Source organism: Urocampus carinirostris, chromosome 9 (assembly GCF_059441175.1).
Source record: "Urocampus carinirostris isolate Australia breed hairy pipefish chromosome 9, RoL_Ucar_1.0, whole genome shotgun sequence".
Classification (NCBI taxonomy): Eukaryota; Metazoa; Chordata; class Actinopteri; order Syngnathiformes; family Syngnathidae; genus Urocampus; species Urocampus carinirostris.
Window position 1 is genome coordinate 29,581,582 of NC_142357.1, and position 12,128 is coordinate 29,593,709.

Consider the following 12,128-nt stretch of genomic DNA (forward strand, 5'->3'; position numbering starts at 1 on the left):
GCACTTGTAGTGATTATTTCAGATTGGGACAAAACTTCAAAGCGATACCTTTCAAATGATACCAAAACCATCCATATTCTCCAAACGGTTCAACAACATTCAATTTACTTTGGGTACATCTTAGATTGGGATTTTAGGAGAATTTTACAGGAACACTATGGGGTCAATGTCTTCAATCCAGCAACAAATTATCTGAACAAGCAATTGGTTTAAATCGTCAGTAAGCATGTCAGGCCGAGTCCTCCTTACTTTGAGTACATTCCGTAAAAGCTAAAATTAGGCTCACCTAAAGCAATCACAACTTTTGTATTCCTTTTAGTGTCTGAGTCCTAAAATTGACAGAATGCATATTGTTATGTTTTATCCACTTATTACTACACGTGCATTTTTAAATCAACCACCTCAAGGGAAGTAACTTGCAATAAAAAAAACAAGCTTGACATTTCTGCTCTGAGAGTCGGTTCTGGGGAAAGTCCCTGAAAATTTACAATGAAAAGGATGATACAAGGGAAAAAAGGACAACTCTTTGTGAACAGCATCATTTTCATTGATAAATATTCTGAAATAGGCAGACATTGGAAGCTACATCAGATGTTATTTTTTCCAACACAGATTTGGTTACTTTTACTGCAATGCCTAGGAGGCGAACCTGTGTTGCTGAATGCAAGCTCAGAAGACAACAGTGAGTCTCACTGACACCCAGCAGATGTACTTTTTTACCTTGATGGCAGAGGTTACTTTTTGCTGTGAAGTGATTTCTGATCACGTTTTTAGTTGTTTTGAGGCTCAAGAGATTTTAAAGATACTTGTATACGAGGCCAAACACACAGTAAAAACTATCTCAGATGCAAGCGCAAAAAACAAGATCCGTGGACAATAACTGAAATACATACTTGTCGGCTTGGCCAGCGTTGAGTGTGTTTTCGGCCCTCATGCGCGTGAGTGCTGCCGCAGCCTCGTCTAGGGCACAACTCACAGATGACGTCAGTCGTCGCAGCACCTCAGGATCTGCAAAAGCTTTACCATCGGCAGTGGAAAGTTTACCGATGCCTGGCAAACGCCAAAAGGCAGAAATGCAGAAGGCAAGGCAAACCACAGGGGGTACACAACCAAACCAGATCCGGTGAGGGCGCAAGTCCAGTCCAGCCAAACCAATCCAGGGTTAGTAGCAGCATACAGAGAGGGGAAATGAAAACACACACGCACACAACACACACAGACAGAAAAACGCACCCACGCACAAACACACACACACAAGCATTTGTTAATGTGGCTTAACTTATTCCCATTCATTTCAATACACCATCTATGATTCTCAGCCATATGTTTTCATCACCAATGGGTTTACTAAACATCTTATAGATTACCAACAATAACTAAATATGAGAATACAAATGGAGCAAGATATTTCTAGAGATAGGTAACATGGGTTCAGATAAAGGCCTTGTCCTGTGTGAATTATAGATGGGTAACAGGCAGCAAATGCGCGAGAAAAAGAAACTAGATACAGTGGTCAGCACGGGGGAGGGGGGAAAAGCACAGCTGGAAGAAAGTCATATGCACCACATCTGTGTGTTTGTCATGTCAAGAGAGCCAAAGAATTGGGGGTGTGGACGGGGAGAGCAAGAGTGTGGAAAAAGCAACTTTTCCTAATGACCTACATTGTGTCGGGGAAAAACAACTGCAGACATTTCTACCGTAAATAGCAACTCCACTTTCATAAACGTTTAATTTATTTCTGTGTAGTGGTGAACCCTGATGCATTTTGAGTAAAACAAAGATTAGTCAAGACAAAAACAAAGGGTTGTTTTGAAGACAAACTCGTGTGATCGGTTTTCTTTGTGGGCCTTGTTTTCACCACCAAGCGTTTGACTCATGCTAAACAGTGTTGATTTCAAGCAAGGATTTCACAATAATCTCTAGTGCAGACAAAATAGGTTGAGGAAGTTCATCCTTAATAGTTTTTTTACCGGGAATATACTCTCAGTACACATTTTAACTCAAAAACCAAGTCAACAATATTAGATTTATTTTAATACATTTGCCCGCTCCCACCCATGTACTGCGCGAGTAAGTGATGGTCATGTGACTCAGACACAAAATGGAATAATAAATCACTCATTGGACAATCTAGAAGTTGCATAAGCTCAAAAGACGACACCCACAGCGGGCACTAAGAAAGCTTTATGCAGTCATCTGCCCGTGTGTGTCAGCTGAGCGCAGGTGGGTTGGTCAAACCGAGTGAAAAGCACTGCACAAATTATGGAAAATAATCAAATTGACCTCATGTCACCAGGGATGGCTTATAAACACAACCCACTGACAAAATGAGTTTGACCAAAACTACAATTTATTTATCATGATGGGATTTTTTCAGCTAATATTTTAATGTTTCGTGTAATACAAAAAAGTGAAACATTGGCAAAGGCATTGAGATGACGGTGAAAAATAACAATTCTCAAAGTGGGAAATTTGTCAACAAACAGAATTATGGAAAACAACAAAACTGAAGGCTGGTTCTATATTTAGAATTTTTATATTTTTGTATGCAAGTTAACTAAATATTTCTCAGGAGTCTGCTACTAGTATTAGCTTCATTAGCTGATTTAAGTAAAAATATAATTAAGTGTTTATTGCAAATATATGCATTGATCTCTAAAAAACATTTAAAAAAAAGTGAAACTATTTTGTAAATAACTTATCTAAATAATTAGAACAGGGCATCATTAATCAAAATGTATTTTTCCTACAACTTGAAAATTCAAACCATGTACCGGTTTTGTCAAGAATTGCTTGTTTCAAACAAGCAAGACCCTTGTGAGTTCTGACATTAACATTTTGCAACCCATCAGAACATCTGTTAACCTTAGCTTCACACACACACACACACACATTTAGGTCTGTTAAGACATTTACATTAGCTATACAAATAAATGTGACTTCAATGGACGTGGAACTTTACCTCCACCCATGAAGGTGTCATTAAAATTATGTGCTAAAGCTACTAACTGAAAATTACACAAGTACTAACAGAGTGGATGTTAGTGCCCGGAGAGTTCTAGATTCTACAAAGGATAACGTGAAACCCTGAACCAACAACCTAACAATTTTGTTTCCAAACCCTTTTTAAAAAAAAAAACATTGCTAGATTATCTTGTTTCTTGCACCACTTAACTCTGGGGTTGTTGGATCACATAATAATACAAGCATTGTCTCTTATTGCGCTACTTCTTCCCCACAGTATGATGGCTGGGCGCCACCATGCTGTACTTGCCCAAGACACACCACAGTGAGTGGTGCCTCTACAACCCTAGTGATTAAGGGATACAAACAAACGAAACAATGATTTTAAAGATATTAAAAAATAAATACCACGACAAAACATGCATCGGGTATTTTAATCCCTCTGTCAAGTCTGGGTATGTAAAAATGGCAGTCAGGACAATTGTAATAAGAGTACAGTAATCCCTTTCTGAGTTGTGGTTTACTTTTCGCGGTTTAGCTACTTAACAGATTTCCATTGTGCATCAAGTTCTGCATATCAACAGGCTAAGTAGTTGCCACGGTTTAAACGGCACACATACGTAGAACAGCTTGACTAACCTACATTACGTATGCGCAGATGACTGTCAATTTCCAGTTTCTCTATAAGCCACCATTTGTTTTTCTAAACGCCATCATGTCAACAAAACGCTCTGGCCTGAGTGCAACCAGGCCCAAAAGGCAGATGAAGATGATTTTTATTGCCAAGGTTGGACTTCTCAACACGCAAAAGGCATATAAAAGCAGTTTACCATAAGGTCTACATGATGGTTACACAATAATGTGAAGTACAGAGGATTATTTTGAAACTATTTTTAATAAAGTAGCCTAACAAAACTGGTAAAAAAAAAAAAAAAGACCATTAATCGTCACAATAAGTGCGCAATACACTTTTCTAGGGAAAAATGAAATTTTCGCTTGAATTAGTAGAAAGCAATTGAAAACTGCTTTATCTGCTCAACCAATTAATTTCATATAACCAATCAATAGTGCTATATAGTAGCAAGATCATTTTGAAAATTATAATTCAACAGTACAGAATAAATTTGTTAAAAAAACAAGTTTATAAATTACAGCACTTTTATCAGTAGTTTGGAAAACATCATTGAAATATGATAAAGCACAAGATTATACTAAAAAAGGTTTATGAAGTACAGTACTTTTAAACAAATGCTTAAGCCTGTAAATTGGGTTTGTGTTTTGGTTTCAGTGAGGAATAGAGTAATAAAGTCATGTTGATTTGTATAGCCCTTAATCATAAGATATATCAAAGGGCTGCACAGACTACAGACAACCAATTAAAGATTTATTCTTAGCAGGTTTTGACTATTGTAGGGCCTTTTTGAAACGCAAGCCCCGCGAAATGAGGGATTAATGTTTTTTAATTTATACTTAGCTTCCTTCAATAACCAAAGCTAATTGACATACAAAAAGAGACCCGTAAAAAACACAACCTGGAATCTCCCATGGCCTTGACTGCAGAGAAGGAGCAATTAACGGTCAGGCCCAAGGAGGCAGCACCTCTCCTAGCCGGCAAGTGTTAACCACACGGAGATTGGTCAAAGTCCACCCGGGTTGGAACTTTGGCCACTGCGCTTTTAGCTTTCCTGTAATCGTGTTAGTGAAGCTGCGTGGTGTTATGTTTTCCTGTATCTTTCCTTTCTTGCAGTCTACCTGTCTGCTTTTTACCCTGAACAACTTTTGAGCACTTTTGTTTACATTCACCATGGATACGCAAAAATGGCCCACATAACCCACGATGCAACATAGGGATCAAAGAGGAAAGGAAAAAAACAGTAATGCTGAATTTGGTTGGTTGGATCCCTTGACCACTACGGTCGTAGAGGCACAATTTCCTGTGGTGTCTCTTGGGCAAGTACAGCCTGGTGGTACCCATCCCTCTCCAGGCCAAAATATGTTTCCCCCCGGTCTCAAACGTGAATTAAATGTTTTCAAGAGGTAGCACTATTTTTCAAAAAGCTATTTAGATCTTTAGGTGAACTATAAATGTACCTCAAATATAGCTGGATTCAAATGTGTTTTGTTTGGTCAAGTGGTAGCACAAAACTGTTTTTTTTCTGTGTGCACACTAAATATTTGTGTTCACCGAATTTAAATTCTCTCAACGATGGCAAATGATAAAACCATTTAGATCAAAATGTATTTGAAGATATCTATAGTTTACTAAGAATTTGACTATTATTAGGTTAATGAGTGGATCCAACTTGCTTTTTTGTGTTTAAAAAAGGAAAGTAGATAGCACAGTAACTAATATTAGCTCTTAATAGCACAGTTCAAGTTCAGTTATATATTTATGTTGTAGTGACAGACCCAAAGGTTTGAAAGAGATTAATTGCATTTCATTTGATGTTGATTGAAAACATGACCTTTGTTTGCAACCAGTAACAAATAATAACCAGATAACCAGTAATAAGAGAATAATTTGAATGGATTTGAATAGATTGATCAACTCTACCAAGTGTCTGCATGCGAGCATTTTAAGATGTTCACAAACAAGGCACAATTGACACCTATAAACCAGTTGCTAAATACAGTATCAAAAATTGGGAAATGAGGTGCCACTCCTATAGTATTTTCAGTATTAAAACTCTCCCTTCTTAAATAATATTTAGCAATACAAGGTCTGCAACTAGGATTACAACTTAATTTGCCCTTGAGTGTACAGACAGATATTTTTAATAGCATCACGTCACCATTTGCAGATTTTAGGTTGTATTATACGAATTAATTTCACATGCGTTTTGTTATATTTGAAATTTTCACATTTCTGTATTTAATACAAGTTAATTTACGCTTTCGTGTTTAACCAGAAAAAGTAGCATTACATCACTATTTCCAGATTTTACATCGTATTATGCGTAGGCATTTCACATCTGCTTTGTACAGTTTACTCTGAATATCTGTATTTGTAGCCTTTAAAATTACCACAAAAATTACAACAATACTTAAGTTCTAGTTTTATGTCTTCACTCCTAGGAGGGGAATAAACACTGGACAGAAAAAAACATTTAAAAAGAAATAAAAATTGATTTCTGAGCACATTTATTGTTTTCTGTGCTGGTGTGTTTTTGTCGAAACAAACAGCATTTACTTAGATAACAAAAGTACAAATTAACAGCCCTTTTGTTTTGAGTATTCCAGTCCTAAATACAAGTAAAAGTTTCCTGTTGGTCTTAATATGATTAAAAAAAATGTTCGTTTGTACAATCCGCCATCTTAAATCAGTGGGTACAGTAATACAAGTGGTCAAACTAATTAACAACTATATACTAAGAGACCACACCTTTTGCTTAGTCATATTTATTTGTACACATACTGAGCTTTTCATTTATGCTTTCCCTTAAGTACAATACATATATAATGAAAATTAATCTCAAGACTATGTTTAACTATTTAAACCGTATACAATTATTTTTAAACTTTTAAACTTAATGGACCAATTATACTTAAGTGTATGAGCATGTACACTTAAAACTCCCTAACTGAGTTTTTGTGCCATGGTAGTTGATGACCTTTATTAGGTGTTGAAGTGGTTTACCAATGTGATGAGTTGGTCACAACAAAAATAAATCAAAATAGAGTAAAACCACAATGACTGAATTGTGACACGAGCTCTGTAAAATTTCAATCAATATATACCATATAATCTTTATTGGAGTCAGTATTTTAGCCAAGTAAACATTGAGTTATTATTATATAAACTATTTCAATACTCTTGAAAATAATCTAGAGTCAACCTGACCATTTGGAACTATTCTAAAAGAAATAGGCCCAGGATAAGATTAGTCAGTATTTGTTCACATGGGTCCTCTGCATGTGTTGGGAGGCTCAAGTGCGTCGCAGGGTTAATCTGCCTCATAATGTTCATAAGCCTAAATGAGGCCAGGGCACTCAGGCCTGATGGACTTACTCAACATACTTTCTTACACCTTGGATAAAACCTCTGAACTGTCTTGCCAATCGCGTTGATATGATACCCGCAGAACCAGAAAGTTAACTTTTTTTTTAATTTCACCCTTAGGTATTCTACAAAGACTGTTGAGATTAAAAAAATGATAGGCGAAACAAAAAAGAAGCCTACGTTGTAGAAGTTCAAAGAGAGAAGTAGAACTTTAAAGTACAATTAATTTTGACAATTCTTTTGGTGGTCACCTACAAATTGATTGTGTGAAATCAGATAAAGGTGGAAAATGCAATTGTACCTGCAGCTTCTAGTAGCGCTTCAAGTCGGGCTTGTGTCTCTGGATCAACAGTCCTCAAATCAACTCCGTCTGTTGCGCTGGATAAAAGTAACTCTGATGCGGTCTTCATGATGGGGTTATCCAGATCCTCTTGGTCCAAAATGAAAGACTCCACCTAGAAAATGGATACAAATTACAAATTTGAGGTTGATACCTAAATGCAAATACCTGACAGAAATGTGTGACGGCACGCGTGGCTCACAACAAGGAGAGAAAGGCTAGGTTCACACTGACAGAAAACCAATTCTTTTTTGCGAGTACGCAACCTGTATCCAGTCAGTAAAAGTCCACCAGAACGAGATGTATGTGTTTTTTTTTCACACAAGGCCCAGGCCACTTTTATATGTGACCCTAAATCCGATACGTATACCATCCTTTGGAATGCAACTTCCGTCTGAACAATCAAGGCAACCTGCACGTCATTGAAACGTGGCAGACGTCACAATTTCACCTTCAACCAGTCGGGAGGGAGCGGAGGAATAATAAACGGCGGACGAAAGCACGGAGTGTCATCAAAACACATATACAAGATGGAAGATGAACACCTTTTTATTTTGTAACTCACAGAACAGCCAACATTGCATCGCGGAATCACAACATTTCGCTAGAGTTCATTTTTAAAGCAATAGTATCCTCTAGTGATAGTATATAATATTTACATTAAATTCCCGCCACGGACTGTATTCAATGGGGCAAGAGAGGTTTTGGATTTAGTTAATAATTGGGGGACAGCTCTTTGCAGATTACATCCATGAGTACTTCCTCAAACATGAGTGCAACGCGTGTGACGTCATGTGTCCTCTTGTGCGCATGCGTGACAGTTGAGGCATGTTCACAAGGGAAGTCGCACACAGATCGCACTTAGTTGGTAATGTGAACAATCTCTCAAAAACAACTGATTTCAAAAAAATAATCTGAATTGAGCATTAAGCTCTGCAGTGTGAACGTAGCCAAAATATCAAAAATAACGTGACTTTGTAAAACTCTACAACTTATAATGAATGACCCCATCGCCCTTGTGTGTAAGGGATAGGAGAGAGGCAGCAGCACTCCAGGCAGGAAATACAACACTTGAACACGTGGAGAGATTTGGCCGAGAACAACACAGCAGCTCAACATCCCATACCAGTGCCATGTTAACTTGCAAGGGTTAAGTCTTAACATTCAAAGAATGACGTTTAAATTCAACGAAAATGACCCACACCAAGTGGTTTGTGAATTCTCAATGTGTTTTACATCAAAGACCAAACAACAGTTAAAGATTAAGATATGGTCTACTACTTTGAAAGAAGCTGTCATGTTAATAGTTACTATGTCTTCAAAGTAAACGTTTGGCTCCTTCTAGTCCTAATTAATTATGAGGAATTTCAGGCTCATAAACAATACTACAGTTTAAGTGTAAATGCTTATTAAACAGCTCGGAATTCTGCTTTTAAAGGGGCGGTCTTTTAAGTTTAACTCATAAGGATTTACAATTTTTCAAATAACAATTTTTAATAACTGCTACATGTCTGTCCTAGTCAAAAAGATGTAGCAAATCATGTATCTTGCATGGCTGATGCTGCTATCGGTTAGTTAGTGTGTAAAAGGGAAAAGTGTGAAGCACATTGTAAAGTGCTTTGGAAGGTCTTTACTTAAAAGCGCTATATAAATGCAGACCATTTACATTTACCTTATATGGAAAATTGGCAATGTGTGAAGGAAGAATTAGCAAAAAAGTAGCAGCTGACATTGCATTTAAAAGGGGCAATTTGCAAGAGCAAGCATTAGTGTTTCAGCAATGTGGAGGAATTCAGCCACAGCACCAAAGAGCGCTACAAATCACAGGGGATGTTGTTCTATGAAGGCTTTTATAATCAACAATGGACATCAGTCTTCCCCACTATTGAACTACAGTTCCCAGAGTGTTGGTATCCAGAGAGCTGGAAGGGCCTGGAATGGCATCTGTTTAATCCCGGGGCTCAGATTTTAGCTACTGCCCACAGCAGTGAAATCTCAACTGCTGTAAAAAGCCACAACAAATGCTGCCTTTAAAGATAATAGAGCAGAGTAGTTCAGTGAAGGACAATAATTGTGATCCTTAATTTGACTCACAAGATTAATACATTTGCATGACTCACATGCATTTCCCTATCAAAATAGGAATGTCATTATAATGCGCAATTACAGTTGATGTACATAAGGCATAAAAGCTGACACACATCTGGCTCTGAAAGATGCTGTAAATTTTGGTCAGCTATATGGTTTGTATAGCCTGGAGGGGGATTGCCTTCACCAGGTTGTACTTGCCACACAGAAAATGGTGCCCATACGACTCTAGTGGTTAAGGAATTCAACCACTCAACAAACCATATAGTTTATAACAAAAGGCTAATGAAAAGTCTTTAAATACTGAGAACTGTATAAACCCATTGTGTGGCTATCATCTAAAAGGTGCAACAAGTAATCTTTCATCAGAAATGTTTGACAAGTATTTATGATTATTCATCTATATACCCGTTATTGAGACAATCAAATAAGATTATCAACCGCAAATGTCATTTTTTAAAATTGTCTTCAAGGATAAAATAAAGGACTCCTATGCAATCTTACTTTGGTCACAATTTGCAATTTGACTATTTTATTTTAAATAACTGCTTTTAGGACAAACGACAAGGGTGGGCGTTATTTTTACAAAGTATTGAGAAAAAATGCATTTTTGGAGGAAGCTAGTTTCAGCTTAGCACATCAGTTTTCTTATTTTAGAAAACATTAGCTTCCCCCATTTTCAAAACACCATCATTTATGATTTCTAGAAAGATGGATTTAACTTGTACCTTCCCTTTTCAAGGTCTCTTTATTTTCTTCATGTTGAGGTTTTTGCGTTTTTCCTTGCCCTAGTGTAAGTTTTAGATGAGGGAATGGTGTAATAATAACCTGTAATTTGCAACAATATGTTGTCTGTGCAGCCTGACTATTCTAAATGGGTTGTTGCAATATTATCCCTACAATAAAATACACAATAAACTGTGATGATTGCTGTCTTGTTGAGTAACCAAGAAGATTAAAAGTGAGCGAAACACATGTTTTAAATTAATTCTTTCATCAGTCCTACAACTTCCATTCTTGGGATAAGACAACTGGACATCACGTGACGGTATGAATATGTATGAATCATAACGATGGGTAAGAATTATTACAAATATGTAAAATCGATCGTAGGGAAAACATATCGTGTTGCCCGGAACAGAAGCTAGAACTATAAAATCGCGACATTGCGTTTAAGAATCCTATTTGTACTTTTGATTAGTGTAAGGTTATTTAATGATACAGGATGTTCTCAAAGACGTTTTAACACAATCACACCTGTCCCGCTGCGACTGCCACCACATGGGAAGTGGGAAAGACCGATCGACGTGAACTCTTTACGGTTCGAAATATGTTGACGACCGAGAAACATTCGGTGACGATATTTCATCAACGAGTCGAGAGAACAAATCCAGTTTGACAACGCCAGCTGTCGAAATTTCGATCCAGTTCACTGTTAAAACATTAAACTGATCACAGTCCCTCGCAAAGTTAGCCGTGGGACGACAGGGCGGCGTTGACGTGGAAAAGAATATGTACTTCGATGCGATTCGTTTTATGTCACTGTCATGTACTTTAATTCACCAGCACCTTCTTTTTGCTGCGACTGTGGAGAAAAATATAGTCCAAACTTGCGATGAGTGTCGAGAAACGACAGCATTAAACGAGGCCGTCATTGCTTCCACCCCAACTAGGCCTCAGTTGAAGCCTGCATAAATAAAACATTCGCCCCGGAGAACCCAGACGAATAAGGGCGCCAGAGCGTCATACAACGCACCCTAAACAAGTGACAGTGAAATATAAGAGCTTTGTGTTTATGTTAAAGATTATTTTACGTCGTTTCGGACGACCTGGAGGGGAGGCGGCTAGCACCTTTTAGCTAACATTAGCTAACCAGGAGGAATGTAGCCTTGCGTTCTGCCAAGGCTTAGCTAACTAGTTTAGCCTAGCTTAGCTTCGGTTTAGCTTAGCTACCTCTGAGACCTCGTCTTCGTCGCTGCCGGATCCCGGACCCGAGGAGAGGACGGCCGCGGCCGCTAGTTTGAAATCCAGTATTTCTGCGGAAGGCCCGCCGCCTTCGCCGTACAAGCGCACTTTCTTGCCGCCGATCCCGATACCCCCTAGCCCGACTCCTCCTGGTGTCGCTCCTACCCCCATCCCAGCCACTGGGGAGCGAGGAGTCACCGAGTCAATCTCGTCCTCGAAGCCGTCCGTCAGCATTGCCGTCCCGGCTACTGCATTCTGCATACTTATTATTAACGAACTTGAGTCAACGAGCTGGTTGTCGACTTAACTGGCCGTCCAGGCTCTTTGTTTGTGGCTATTTGCGTTGTTTTGACTTCAGGGAATCCAGAAACTCTCCCGAAGCTATGGTTGAGGAGGTTCTCTTTCCCCCAGCCATTAACTTTCTAACAACCTAACGCGATACGTACCGTTTCTGAGAAAAGACGCCCACGGAGAGAATTCTCACAATACCATTGGTCCGAGTTAAATGACACTCGCTCTGGATTCGCTGGAAACGACGCCTGTCTAAAAGAGACCATAACGTCATGTTAGGTTTACCGATATCACGAGGCTGTATAACGAACGTCAAGAAATGACATGGAAGGCCAACGCCAGTTGTGAAATGTCTTTATAAATAAACAGTTGACATGGCCGTGCGTGTAACTTGAATGTTTTTGGGGTCTTGGATGAAAATGAAACACGAATTTCCGTGGGAGTGAATTCCACTTCAAGAATCAAAACACAAACTGACGA

The 12,128-nt window shown here is 38.4% G+C and overlaps 1 protein-coding gene across 3 annotated transcripts in view; it reads right to left on the reverse strand.

Annotated features, from left to right (window-relative positions):
• ankhd1 (ankyrin repeat and KH domain containing 1) overlaps window positions 1-11,783 on the reverse strand; it is a 33,499-nt gene extending 21,716 nt beyond the window's left edge. For all 3 annotated transcript variants that reach the window (XM_088343455.1, XM_088343454.1, XM_088343453.1), the window contains exons 1-3: window positions 11,346-11,783; window positions 7,266-7,419; window positions 894-1,050 (exon numbers count right to left, since the gene is read on the reverse strand). In XM_088343455.1, coding sequence (XP_088199581.1) covers window positions 894-1,050; window positions 7,266-7,419; window positions 11,346-11,618 — 584 coding nt within the window. In that variant the 5' untranslated portion in view covers window positions 11,619-11,783. The remainder of the gene's footprint in view (window positions 1-893; window positions 1,051-7,265; window positions 7,420-11,345) is intronic.
• Window positions 11,784-12,128: the final 345 nt, after the last annotated feature.